The sequence below is a fragment of the Carcharhinus amblyrhynchos genome, chromosome 1, assembly GCF_965287045.1.
Source record: "Carcharhinus amblyrhynchos chromosome 1, sCarAmb.v2.hapA, whole genome shotgun sequence".
In the NCBI taxonomy this organism is placed as follows: domain Eukaryota; kingdom Metazoa; phylum Chordata; class Chondrichthyes; order Carcharhiniformes; family Carcharhinidae; genus Carcharhinus; species Carcharhinus amblyrhynchos.
Window position 1 is genome coordinate 163,146,741 of NC_137324.1, and position 14,172 is coordinate 163,160,912.

General features: G+C 37.7%; 1 protein-coding gene across 7 annotated transcripts in view; it reads right to left on the reverse strand.

The window, feature by feature from the left end:
* Positions 1 to 14,172, reverse strand: part of LOC145346828 (uncharacterized protein KIAA0232-like) — a 100,722-nt gene that overhangs the window by 19,554 nt on the left and 66,996 nt on the right. For all 7 annotated transcript variants that reach the window (XM_080194678.1, XM_080194633.1, XM_080194669.1 and 4 more), the window contains 2 exons: positions 4,950 to 5,019; positions 1,227 to 1,311 (listed from right to left, as the gene is read on the reverse strand). In XM_080194678.1, coding sequence (XP_080050804.1) covers positions 1,227 to 1,311; positions 4,950 to 5,019 — 155 coding nt within the window. The remainder of the gene's footprint in view (positions 1 to 1,226; positions 1,312 to 4,949; positions 5,020 to 14,172) is intronic.

Here is a 14,172-nt window from a genome sequence, read left to right on the forward strand (position 1 = left end):
ACTCCGTTGAGCTCTATAAGAATTTTGTATGTTTGAATGAGACCAAGTCTTATTATTCTAAACTCCAGGGAATAAAGGCCCAGTCTATCTAATCTTTCCTCATAGGGCAATCCCTTCATCCCAGGAATTATTTAGGTGAACCTCTTGTTGCACTCCATCTATGGCAAGTATATCTTTCCTTCACTAAGGAGGCCAGAGCTGAAAATAATATTTTAGGTGTGGTCTCATCAAGGTTCTACATAATTGCAGTAAGACACTTTTATTCCTTATACACACATCCTCTTGTCAAAAAGGCCAACATGCCATTTGCTGTCTTAATTACTTACTGTACCTGCATGTTAGCTTTCAGTAACTCATGAACAAGGGGCTGCACGGTAGCACAGTGGTTAGCACTGCTGCTTCACAGCTCCAGGGTCCTGGGTTTGATTCCCAGCTCAGGTCACCGTGTGGAGCTTGCACATTCTCCTCATGTCTGCGTGGGTTTCCTCCGGTTTCCTCCCACAGTCCAAAGATGTGCGGGTTAGGTTCGTTGGCCATGCTAAGAAATTGCCCCTTAGTAGCTAGGGATGCATAGATTAGAGGGATTAGTGGGTATAACATATGGGGATAGGGCCTGGATGGGATTGTGTTCGGTACAGATTTGATGGGCCGAAGGGCCTCTTTCTGTGCTGCAGGGTTCTATGGTTTCTAAGGTCACACCCAAGTCCCTTTGAAGTTCAATATTTCTCAGTCCCACACCCTTTAAGAAGTACTCTGAATTTCTTTATTTCCTACCAAAGTGGATAACCTTATTTCTTGACATAGTATTCCATTCGCAGATTTTTGCCCATTCACTGTTCCCCTCCAAAGTCCCTTGAACGATCTTAGCACTCTCCTCACAATTCACACTTCACCTCATTTTATCGTCTGCAAATTTAAACTCATTACATTAATCCCCATTTCTAAATCATTGATACAGATTGTTTTACATTTGTTAACTCTGCATTCAGTGATCACATGAATAGTATTTTGAAAACAAACATTCCAGTAGTTTTCACTCAAATGCAGATAACAATAAACAAGCAATGATATCAAATCTATACAATGTATACACATTGATTTACTTTGCAAAATAACCAAGATTTGTAAAAGAGAGAAACATTAGTTGTTTTAAAAGGAAACTAACAACACCGAAGTTAGAATGTGCCCCAAAATGTCAACTGTATTCTAAAATAGTTAATACTTACATTTCTACCTGATCCTTGGTGGAAGGAGATTCTATAATTTCAGGAGATTGAGATCCTTCTGATTTCTTACTACCTTGCTTTTCTTCTGAAATTTGGGAAGAGGAAAGAGAGAACAGAAAAATAAATTCAAGTTGCGCTTATAGGGTTGACTACCACTTGCTTGATCACTTTTCTTGCATGAATGGGAAGTATGCAAGGGAGTTCAGTAGGAAAACATGGGAGTAGATGATATAAATGTTGAAATTTTTATTAATATTTAGGATAACTTTGAGAATCATCACATCTTAATTGCTTCTGAATTCACTCCATAACTTTAATAAGACTTCACGTGGATTTTGAACTCAAGCATTGTAAATAAATGGATGTCGCCTAAAACACAAGTGAAAATAGTGTGCATTGAGTCTAGTCAAGTTTGCTCGTAACTTAAACACCATAATTGCACCACGGCTAAAGTTTTCTTTGTAAAATAGCTAATAGAAACTTTTTCAAACTTTTGACAATTGCAAAGAGCAAGAAAACTATTAAGTAGCAGATCTTCTCATATTTGCATGTGGTGCCTCACAGGAACACCAAATACATACACAATGATTCAACTGCTTGAAGTTCTCTTAGTATACAATGCTTCAGAATCTACAATAAGATTTGTGCTTAAATTGGCATTGTGTTTATGACAAAATAGCAATATATTTTAATTCAATTGACAATCATTTTTTGAACTATCCAAGTTCTAGAGAACAATGATAGCAGTAAAGTGAAATCTGTTCAAACAGCACAGCGAATCATAATCAAAACTATGTACGGGAAAAATGAAAACAGAAAAAAAGTCCTCAAAGACAGAACAGAGAAAGAGCTCAAAAAACCAAGATATTTAAGCGTTCTGACATTTATTTTAGGGATTTTACTTTTCTATTTTGTGCTTCAAAAGTAAAAGTTGGTGTAAACACAAAATACTAAGTATGCAGCAATGGCCAGCCAAAATCTTGCGATTAATGGTAAAATCAGATATGCACTATAAATCAGGCTAAGCAAACAAATTAGTGGGGGTGTATCAATCTGAAACATGGTGTGAGTGTTAGACAGTAAGGTAGTATGGCATCACCTGTAAGCCATTTCTGTCAAGGCACTGATGTCCAACATTATGAACCTTGTTGACAAATGAACAATGATGTTGGAAGGAGATATCAAAAGAGGCTATTTCCGTCAAGCCGTTGGTGTCATTGACAATAAGAACCTTGTTTACAAATGAACAGAGGTTCTGGAAAGAGATATCAAGAGGAGTTGTAATTCCTTATCTGCTGGTGGGGGGTGGTTAATGGGATGTGAAGGAGGTTGGCAAGATCATCACCCAGTGGGTGCGCTGTGTGGGAAGGTCAAAGAGACAGTAGGATGATTATACCCAGATCAATTTAATAAACATGGAAAAAAGAGCAGTACTAATTACACAGCACGCATGGCTAAAAAATAAGTATCAGAATCAAGTGATGGTTTTAGGACTTAGGAATTTTAGTTTCCAAAGAAAGACTCTCCCAGAGCTAAACCTTTTCTTGCAAAACATGGAGCAGCCATGGTTAGTATATTTGACATAACAAAAGTTATGGTGGTGCAGACAGAAAGAAATAATAAGAACAATCAGATACTGGCGCAGATTCATTAGCATCAAGTGAGATGAAAACCTTTTTGTTTAAAATAGCGGCTTCATGGAATACATTTCCAGGAAAAGCATTATTAATTAAAACTGAAGAAATACATTTTATTTTAAAGCTGAATAAATATATTTTCTTGATTAAAAGATTAAAAATATACAGCAATGTATACGGCTGGGACCATAAGCATATAAATTGAAATGCAACTGATGAGTTAAAGTTTCAAAGTTTAAAGTTATTTTTAGAAGTTTATTTACTATTGTCACAAGTAGCCTTACATTAACACTACAATGAAATTACTGTGTTACGTCATAATAGCAAGGTTAGGTGAAATTTGGCTTAGTTTTGGTTCCGGGAGTAAATTGCAAGTAGTCAATTGACTTGTTAGTATTTGTTACTTCTGGTTAGCTTCCTCCAGCAGGGAGGGGAATGTAAAGATTTTGGGGTTAATTGGACAAGGCACAGAGGGAAAGGCTTAATAGACCGAATGACCTGCCTTTGTTCATAACTTCCTGATACTTTTGTTTTGGTCAAGTAAAAGAGCTTTCCATCTACAATAAATAATCATTTTAGTCTTGTACTTCAGACTTTGTTATAGTGGGTTAACTTAAATAATAGAAAACACCAACTCACCCAGAAAAATAGTTTCAACATTGCAAGATGTTGTTTTTTCCTAAATCTTGTCTTCTGGTAGACATATGCCCAAAATTGAAAATTTCTGTGTGAGGATTGTGTAGTGATGACACGATTCTTCACCTTTGATGTTATGTATTCACAACATCACAATAAAGCTCCATGAGCATCATAACACAAGTAAAATTACTACTCAACAGTATCATTATGTCATAAAGAGGCACTCTCGATCATTAGATACATTTTGCACAATTTAACTACTGTTTCCTAAAGAGTGCCAGAAATTCAAGTTTGCTTTTCAAATTCTGAGGAGCAGGTTATTCGCAAGCAGATCCCCACGTTTGTGTGCCTGAGTTGACTCACCAATGTTCCCTCAAAGCAATGAGGTTACATAGCAACCCAAAAGTTTCCATGCATGTAGGCACAAGTCAGATTTGTGATGTTGCTGTGCAAAAATAAAACAATTATAAAGGACCTGCACACTTAATTAAATTGTCTGAGCACTAGCAATTTATAGGATACACTGCTTACCACTGCCTGATACCCATATTGCAATCATATAACCCAGGGAATTTAGCAAATATATCATCATGACTGGGCCACTTTGCTTGATCAAAACAAAACAAAACTATCTTGCCTTTCAAGCTCTGGCCAAAGCCTGACCTTGCAGCTGTCAAAAGTCCTGACCAGTCATGTTTGCTTTTATGCCAACTTAATCGGTGTTCATAACCAGCAGGAAGGATCTTATTACAGCCAATACCTACCAAGCATTTAGGACCAATGAACTTCCCAACACAATGGATGTGATGTATTTTTCAATTACTGAGGCAAGCTGACAAATCACAAATAAAAATGCTGGAAACACCCAGTAGGTCTGGCTGTTTAGACTAATGAATTGTTTACTTTATTTCAATATCTTTGATGTTGAATTGAATCTGCATATATGTCTGACCTACCCAAATTATTGCTTCCACAATTTTCACCAAAATCAACCATTTGGTGCAATCAGTGGATTGCAATATAATGCAGAACAGATATAAAGAAACACATAGACTCTGCTTTTGAGAACCAGCTGCATTTATCTTACAATATTAAACTGATGCTTTATTTCTCAAGGAGCTTGACAGGGTAGACACTGGGCAGCCCAAAATAGGGATCATGGTCTTAGAATAAGAGATCAGTTATTCTGGACTAACAGGATAAATTTGTTCACTCACAGTTGCAAATCTTTAGAAGTTTCTAAACCAGAGGGCTGTAAACGTAACAAAGGAAAAAGATCCTTGTTGTTAGTTTTACAGCAAACTTTACAAATTTTTAGAAGTACTCTGGAACTTTGCCATGCAACATTTTGAATTCAAACCTTTATTGCCTCTCCCTTCTTGTGGTTTTCAAACAGCTGCAATCACGAGTACTCCAAAACACAGTATTAAACTTGGAGTAAACATACCTTTTTGTTTATTCTGCAATTCTTTCAATTTAGAACAAAGCTCCTCAACTAAGGTCTCAATTCCAGAACTCTAAGAGAAAAAGGAAAATACAATGATCAATACCTACTGTAACATTTTGAACAATTCTTGAAAATTTATAGAGTGAGTACTGAGGTAGCAGCCGGTAATATTTACTGCACATGGTACGACATATGATTTTGGTCAAATTCCTATTTAGCTTGAAATATTTTGTTGGCAAAAGGAATATAAATCAAAGTATACATTTTCATTCCAATCAAAGACTAAACAGATATAGTCAAATTTAATTTTTTTTTCAGATACGATAGCTACCATAAAATGTGAATTTGTAGGATATTGTAATACCTACCTTCATTGTAAAATTCCTCACTCTTCAAATTTCACATATAAAGAGGTTGAAAAAATATTTGAGAACACCACCCCTTTAAGGGACCCCATACGTGAGGAAGAACTTCTCTATGTGGGGAGTGTTAATGACTTGAGTGGCGGAAGTGGAGATTATGAATGATTTCAGATGGAAATTGGGCAGGCATTTAAGAGAAATGAGAATTACTGAGCGGAAGGGACGGAGCAGGGGAATAGGACTGAATGGATTGTTCTGCAGTGAGCCAACATGGACTTGTTTGACCAAGTGACCTCCTTCCGTGCTGTAATGACTCTTAAGTGAGCCAGCACCACAAAATCTTGTTCTGGACAAATCCCTTTACTGATTGACTAGAAAAAGTAGCATAGACTCGCAACACAAGAGCCAGGCGGAACAACCATGCTAAATCAGAAGGGAGGTGGAATTCTTTTACAAGAATTAATATGCAACAGCAAAAGTACATAACTAAAATGGCACAGAGAAACTGTCAGATTGACTGTGAGGATCTGTATTATCAAACTTACAAGAGCAGCACAATGTACCTGTCGCACGGAGTTGTAAAATCAAGTCAAGTTCAATAAAAGCAAACATACTTGACGGTAATTTTGCATATTTCTCAAGAGAAATGGTTACCAACATTAACACAAGAAATAGCTATTGCACAAGTACAAAGAGCCTGGCTTAGTTGGCAGTAATCATCGCTCAGATTCAGAAGACTGTGCATTTAGTTCTCTTCCCAAGCCTGGAATCAATAAGCAGCCTAACATTCAGTGCAGCAATATGGAACTGCTGTATTTGTCAAAGATGTCACCCTAAAAATTAGAAGTTAAACTGAAGTCTGTCTACCAAGTGTACATCTCACTCTAAGTAGTGTCCTCCCAGTGCTTTGAATGAAATTCTTCTCTGAACTAGCACTTCAAAATCACACTACATGGTTAATCATCTCAATGCTCTTTGCAGAATGTCATTGTATGTATATTGATTGTACAAATAATGACTGCACTTCAAATACTGGTTATAACATTTTCCAGAGTGATAATAAGGTACTATATAAATTTTCCAGGTAATATAGCTCACAGCAATCTGGACAGGATACATTTCATTAATTTCTTTTGAGATGGCTTTATCCACTGCACAAGTGCTCAAATTGAAAATCCTATGGCATCCACAGAGAGATTATATTTTGCTTAAGAGTCATTACAGCACAGAAGGAGGCCATTCAGTCTATCAAATCCATATTGCTCACTGTAGAGCAATCCAATCAGTCCTATTTCCCCCCTCTATCCCTGAAGCTCTGTAACTTCATTCCTCTTAAGTGCCCACCCAACTTCCTTCAGAAATCATGAATTCTTCTTTCCTTCTGTTTTATGTTCTTTATGTTCTATGTGGACTCGCCAACTTTAAGTGCATTCAAATGGTCAGTGGATAGGCATATGGATAACATTGGAATAGTTTAGGTTAGAGGCTCATTAGATTGGTTCCACTGGTCGGCGCAACATCGAGGGCTGAAGGGCCTGTACTGCGCTGTAATGTTCTATGTTGTCTATGTAAGGTAAGCTTCGTCTGTATAGTGTGCAAGAAACAATACTTTTCACTGTATAATAATAATACTACAACAATAAATCAAATCAAAATCACCATTTCCTCCAATCAGGTCATTAGCATTCACTGCATAAAGTTGTTTCTCTTGCCTAAACTCAAATCTGCGTGCCTTACTCCTTTATTTAATGAACTAATGGGGACAGTCTTTGTAATAACCTTGTACATCTCTGTCAAATCTCCCCTCAATCTCTGAGGAAAACCTCAGTTTTTCCAACCTATCCTTGTAGTGAAATTCTTATTGCTGGAACCATTCTGGTAATCCCCTGTACACTCTCAAGGATCTTCACAAGGTTCATGATGTGTGGTGAACTGAAGCAGGCACAATTCTCTCATGGTGGCCTAACCAGAGCTTGAATATTCTCTCTTTGATGCTGGATACTGTCTTTTGGAAATTAAGAGAGGAGATATCATCTGTGCTACAGATCGATGGTGGTAGTGGGGTGGGTGGGACGTATGTGTGGCCACTACACAATTAGATTAGCTATCCACCACATCCATCTGAACAATATAAAATCTTCCCAAGCTACACATTCCTTTGCCAGAGCGCACACTACTCCAGGATGGTCCTGGATGATAATAACTACAGGTTTGTCAATAGTATTCAGTGGCAGATTGCTGTATGCCAGAGTCCTCCTTATTCTGTAACCATTTGTACCTTTTGCCAGAAATTAACCTTGCACTTGCTCCTAGATTTCATGCATCATCTGGAGGAAGTCAAGCTGTACCAGGAGGCTCGGAACTATGAAAGAATATTGTTTGGATACATGTCTTAAAAGCCACAACCTTAACCTATGATAACTTTGTTGTCCTTGAAGAGTAAAAAGTGCTCCTGAGGAGTCTCACAGATAACAGTAGCAAGGTGGCACTTTACAAGTATAATTCAAATCTATCACCTAAATAATATACAAACATCCAAAGGTATTTAATTACAAGAATGATTTATTTTGCTCATTTCTCAAGGGAGAAATGCCATTAGATCTGAAAGCCAAACCCTGCATTTCACATTTGACAAAGTACAAGTATAAATGTCAAAACAGACATTGGTAATTGATGCACATTTATGCCCTCATATTTTATATACTTTTGGAACAAATGCAGAAAGCACAATTATAGTTCTTACAAGATCTTAATTGCTTGATTGAACATTTAAGTATTTTGTAATATGATTTGAATGTCACCATAATAGGCAGTGATCACCCAAAATAGTGACATCAAACAGGCATTTCAAACGTTCAGAGTGGTAAAAGAATAATTAAGTAGCCTTCATGCAGTTGGTAAATATGTGTACAAGACAATTGCAGACAAGCCATATACTTGTCCAGCAGTTCTGATACCTAAAGCTTTCAGCAATTCTAAAACAAAAGGGAAAATGCTATGTAATTAATTACTTTTATCACCAAGTTATAAAAATACATTAAAATAGCTTTATAAAAGGATTATATTTTAACTAGCGAGTCAAACACTCAATTTCAGTACTCTCTGTAAGCATATATCCTTCTATCAAATTTCTTTTGTACCGATTCAACATAAGCATGTCAAAAATACCACAAAATACTGCACTGTTTCTATTTTTACTTGCTGAGCTCATTGAAAAACATCTACACAACTTTACGGTGAATAAATGTACCATGCTTAGTTTGAAGGCCTTTGACTTCCAAGTCTCCCAGAATTTTGTCAACATCATTTAAAGTGATTGCATTTACAACAGAATTCTGAAGCAAGGAGAAGCTGACAGTCTATTACCAATGAGAAAGAGAGAGAGAGAGAGAGAGAGAGAGAGAGTGAAAGAAGTTGAGGTGTAGAGAGAAAGAGAAAGAGAGAGAGAGAGAGAATGAGATATAAAATTCAAACACGTTACCATCCTGCTTGAGCAGGTAAAGTTTGGGTGTTCAATGCTTTGCATTTCCTCTTACATCACGGTATCACTTATCAGCTGACACGCAGCATACTGAGTCACAGCAATCCAGTGCAGCCAGTTGTATCAAAAATAGATCACAGCATAGAATGCCAAACCTCAAAGGACCAGTTATTCCACTTCTGGATAGTAGTGGGTGAAGGCATACTGCCTACTGTGTTATTAAAAATTTCTAACTGCAGCATATACTGCTGTGTTGATTTGATGCCACATTTGATTAAACATTTTGCAGAGTCATAATCTACTACTTTGATAATTGTTTTCGCTGCCATAGTCACCTCCCTTCACAACATTACCACATTATTGCAGGTCACTAGCCTCAAACTTCAAACAGACCATTCTTTCTTCATCATATCTCTGTCATGAGAGCGTACAGGTCCAGTTCCATTAAGTTTGCTGATCAAATATTTTATATGCCACTTCTTTAAGCAGAAGTTTTTATATCCTGCTGCACCTGGTCTCCATACAATTTTAATGGGCGACTTTCTTTTTGGGTCTATCTACTACCAAGTATTCTGGTTCTATGCCATTCAAACACATCAAAGGCATTGCAGAGTGTCTCTAGGCAACCCCTCGATATTAAAAAGTAGTTATCCTCACAATTTATGATGGGGTTAAAAACCACCACCTGAAGAAAGGACTGCTCCAAGTCAATACTCAGTAGAATGCCCCAGATATTGAACTCCAGAATCATAAGAATACTGCTGAAAAACTACATCTTTTGTCAAAGCTTTTTATCTTGCACTCATCAGGATGTGCAAGATAAAAAACTTTGATAAAGCAGTTCCATTTTTAAGCAATACTTAAGTTCTGTACCACCAAAAGAATCATACAACGTTTATGACATAGGAAGCGGCCACTTGGCCCATCATGTCTGCACCAGCAGAAAGACAGGCTATGCAATCTAATCCCATTTTCCAGCATTTAGTCTGTTACCATGCAGGTAGCAGCACTTCAAGTGCATACACAGACACCTTCGAAATGAGTTGAGAGTTTCTGCGTCTACTGCCCCCCTTTCAGGCAGTCAGTTCCAGATCCCCGCAACCTCAGTGAAAAAGAATTTTGTCATCCTTCTATCGATCACTTTAAATTGAAGCTCTCTGTCACTGACCTCTCTGCTAAAATAAATAGCTCGGCTCATTAACTCTATCCAGGTCCCTCATAATGTAACTCCTTTATTCAAAAAGGGAGGAAGACAGAAAGCAGGAAATTATAAGCCTGTTAGTCTAACATCTGTAATAAAGAAAATGTTAGAAGCCATTTTTAAGGGCGCAATAAGCAGGGCACTTGGAAACATTCAAGGCAATCAGGCAGAATCAACATGGTTTTGCAAAAGGGAAATCGTATTTCAGCAATTTACTGAAGGTCTTTGAATGAGTCATATGTGCTGTGGATAAAGGTAAACGGGGGGATGTACTATGCTTAGATTTCCAGAAGGCATTTGAAAAGGTGCCACATCAAAGGTTATTATGTAAAATAAAAGCTCACAGTGTAGGAGCAACATATTTGCATGGCTAGCTAACAGGAAACACAATTGGCATAAATGGATCTTTTTTTTGTTTGCAGGGTATGAGTGGTGTGCCAAAGGGATCAGTGCTGGGGCCTCAACCGTATACAATTAAATGGCTTGGATGAAGAGACTAAAGGTTTGGTTGCCAGATTTGCTGATGAGACAAAAATAGGTAGAAAAGTCAATTGTGAAGAGAACGTAAGGAGGCTAACAAAGAGACATACATAGGTTAAACGACTGGATAAAACTCTGGCAAATGGAGTATAATGTGGGCAAACATTGAATTTTTCATTTTGGCAGGAAGAATAAAAAAGCTTATTATCTAAATGGGAAGAGATTTGGGGTGCAGAGATCTGGGTGTCCTTGTGCATGGATCACAAGAGGCTGGTATACAGTACAGCAAGTAACAAGGAGAGCTAATAGAATTATTATTTAGTGAGAGGAATTGATTACAAAAGTTGGGAGGTTATGCTTCAGTGGTACAGGGCACTGGTGGAGCACTTCTGCAGTATTGTGTACAGTTTTGGTTTCCGTGTTTAAGGCAAGATGTAAATATGTGTTATAGTAGCATTTCAGAGAAGGTTTATTAGACTAATACCAGGAATAGGTAGGTTATCTTATGAGGAACGGTTGGAGAGGTTACGTTTGTAAAGAGTTTAGAAGAATTAGAGGTGACTTGACCATTAAGACCCTGAGGTATATTGACAGGATGGATGTTTCCTCTTGGAGAATCTAAAACAGCTCATTTAAAATACAAACGAGGAGAAATCTTTTCTCTCAGAGGGTCATGAGTCTCTGGAACTCTCTTCCTCAAAAGGCAGTGAACGCAGAATTCTTGAATATTTTAAAACAAAGCTAGATAGCTTCTTGATTAACAAGAGGGACGAAAGGTTATCAGGATATGCAGAAAGGTGGGTTGAAGCTACAATCAGATCAGCAATGATCTTATTGAATGTGGAACAGGCTCAAGGGATGGAGTGGCCTGCTCCTGCTCCTAATTTGTAAGTTTTGTATTTCGCAATCAAATCTCCCCTTATCTCCTCTGTTCCAAGAGAAACCCCAACCTATCCAATCTTTCCTCATAGCCGCAATTTTCTAGTTCTGGAAAATCTCCTCTGCACCCTCGCTAATGCAATTACATCCCTTCTCTAATGAGGTGACCAGAATTTCACAGTACATCTTGCAAATCATTTTAGCCTTTATTTTCAACTTAGTGTTGTGGGATAAGTTAAATATAGAGGTAAATGAACATCTCCATTAAAAAAAGGACACTCATTTATGGGTTTAACTTAATAATGGATTGAGCTGTGGGATTTAATCTCAATCCCACTTAACAAGAATGAAATTTGACTATACGTATTCCCCACAGAGCAAATGTCTTCATTATTATAAAATAGACCATCCCTTGACTTACTGTGAGTAACACCAAGGACACCTGTTAATTATATATTAAAAGTTCTGTATATGCCATGCACTTCTTTTCCACATTAACCTACTTCTTATGCCACAATCAAACATCCCAGATTAGTATTCATAATAGTAAGCCCTAGGTCAAAACTTGTCTATCATACACTTTGTTAAAGTTATTTCCAAAGGCCTCTTTCACCTCTACCCATATCCTTGGCTCTCCCATGGAAAATGGATCTCTTTTGGTGCTTGACCAAAATATAAGGAGATGGGGGTTAGATTTTAGTGCACACTCACTCTTTTTTCTGTTCTAATTTCAGCAAATAAGCAATGCAAACTTCAGAAAATTTAGTTTTTCTAAGGTTTAAATAACTTTTCCAAAGTTACATATTTACATATCAAAGTTACACATCAAATCAAAATTTACATCCCAAATAGTAGCTATTGGTTTCCTATTACACATTTTTAAAAATCATGGAATGGAACAGCACAGGAGGCAGCCATTCGGCTTGTCACATCCATGCTCCGTGGATACAGCTCGTCCCACTCCCCCACTTTTTCCCCATGGCAAACTTTCGCTCTTCAGATAATAATTCAATTCCTTTTTGAAAGCCACAATTGATTCTTGCTACAACGCACTTCAGGCAGTAGACCTAAACCACTTCACTGGGGGGAAAAAAAAAGTTTCCCACATGCCATCACTGTTTCTTTTGCCAATCACCTTATGTTTATGTCCACTAGTTTTGGACCTTTCCACCAATGGGAGCAGTTTCTTTTCCCTACCTACTCTGTCCAAATCCTTCATGATTTTGAACACCTCTAGTAAATCCCTTTTTAACCTTCTCTTCTCCAAGGAGAACAGTCCCCAACAGCTTTTATCCTCTCAACCGATATCTCTCATTCCTGGAACCATTCTCATAAATCTTTTCCCTAAAGCTTTCAAATCCTTTCTCCAGTGTGGTGCCCAGAAGGTTTATCATAACTTCTATGCTCTTGTACCCTATGCCTCTATTTATAAAGCCCAAGATCTTGTGTGCTATTAAATGCTTTCTGTATCTGCCTGCCACCTTTAATAATTTATGCGCATATACACCCAGTCCATTGCTCATTTATTCTGTTTGCCTTTCTCTTTGATTCCAATTTCCCCAGGCCAGATGTGAGCTCAACCCATTGAAACTGGCTGTTCCCAGCTTATTTTTCTCTAGTTTGTTCTTTGTCCTTTTCCATAGCTGATATTATGATTGCTATCCCCTTGTTATCTTTGAATGTACGACAGTCTAAAGCAGTCACCCATCCAAATGGAAGTCTACTTTAATAGTAAATTTTAAAATAAAATACAACTATTGTAGTTACAAATATGCAAAACAATGTAGCCCTTAACAATCTACTTCGTTGGAGTATGGTATAAAGCTTAAACAAACAAATACAGCAAAACACGTTATAATACCAAACTAGTTGGGGGGAAAAAAGAACTGAACAGTTGAACAATCAACAAAAGTAATTGACGGTGAATGCAAGAATCAAAATATTTGCTATCTATTGCTTACACAGTGAGGTAAACCTATTGTGGTTGAAGGTAAGCGATCTGAAGACAAAGCAACTGATCGATTATCTGCATATGGGCAACTGAGTAAGAAGTCTCACAACACCAGGTTAAAGTCTAATGGGTTTATTTGGTAGCAAACACCACTAGCTTTTGGAGCACTGCTCCTTCGTCAGGTGAGTCAGCAGCATTCCAAAAGCTAGTGGCGCTTGCTACCAAATAAACCTGTTGAAATTTAACTGGTTTTGTGAGACTTCTTACTGTGTTTATCCCAGTCCAACGCTGGCATCTCCACGTTATGGATAACTGAAACAGATAACTTCACATTCATTACACATTCACATTCATAAGAAGCAAGGGTTGGAAATTTCCCAAAAAACAACTGTGTGTAATTTCAGGTGAGAAAACCAGTGTGATTCGAGCTGGATATACCAGTGTGAATCAGATCACAATTTTCCCACACTTAGTTATCTTTTGGCCTCTTTTAGGTCAAACCAAATAAACAAACTCAAGTCAGGACAAAGTAAAAGGGGCAGCTCCCCAAAAGTAGGAGGAACAGCCTGAACAAAATCAAAGTACAAAAGAAACCCGAAACATTAAATTATAATGTGATTACTAGGGTCAATAATGCACTCCCGGCCTCTTTTTGGGAGGGTGGTGAGTTTTGCATTGGTTCTGAAAGGACTGCGCTGAAACGTGCTGGCAAACCTGGTTTCACAGATATCAGGTGCCCTTTTTAAAGGACGTCTTGATCTCAGATTGAAATCAAGGACCCTCTCTATCCTCCTTATGGATATCCCCCTTCATAAATCTCTCATTCATGACCGTCCCCACTTCACGCTTCCTTCATGACTGCCCCCACT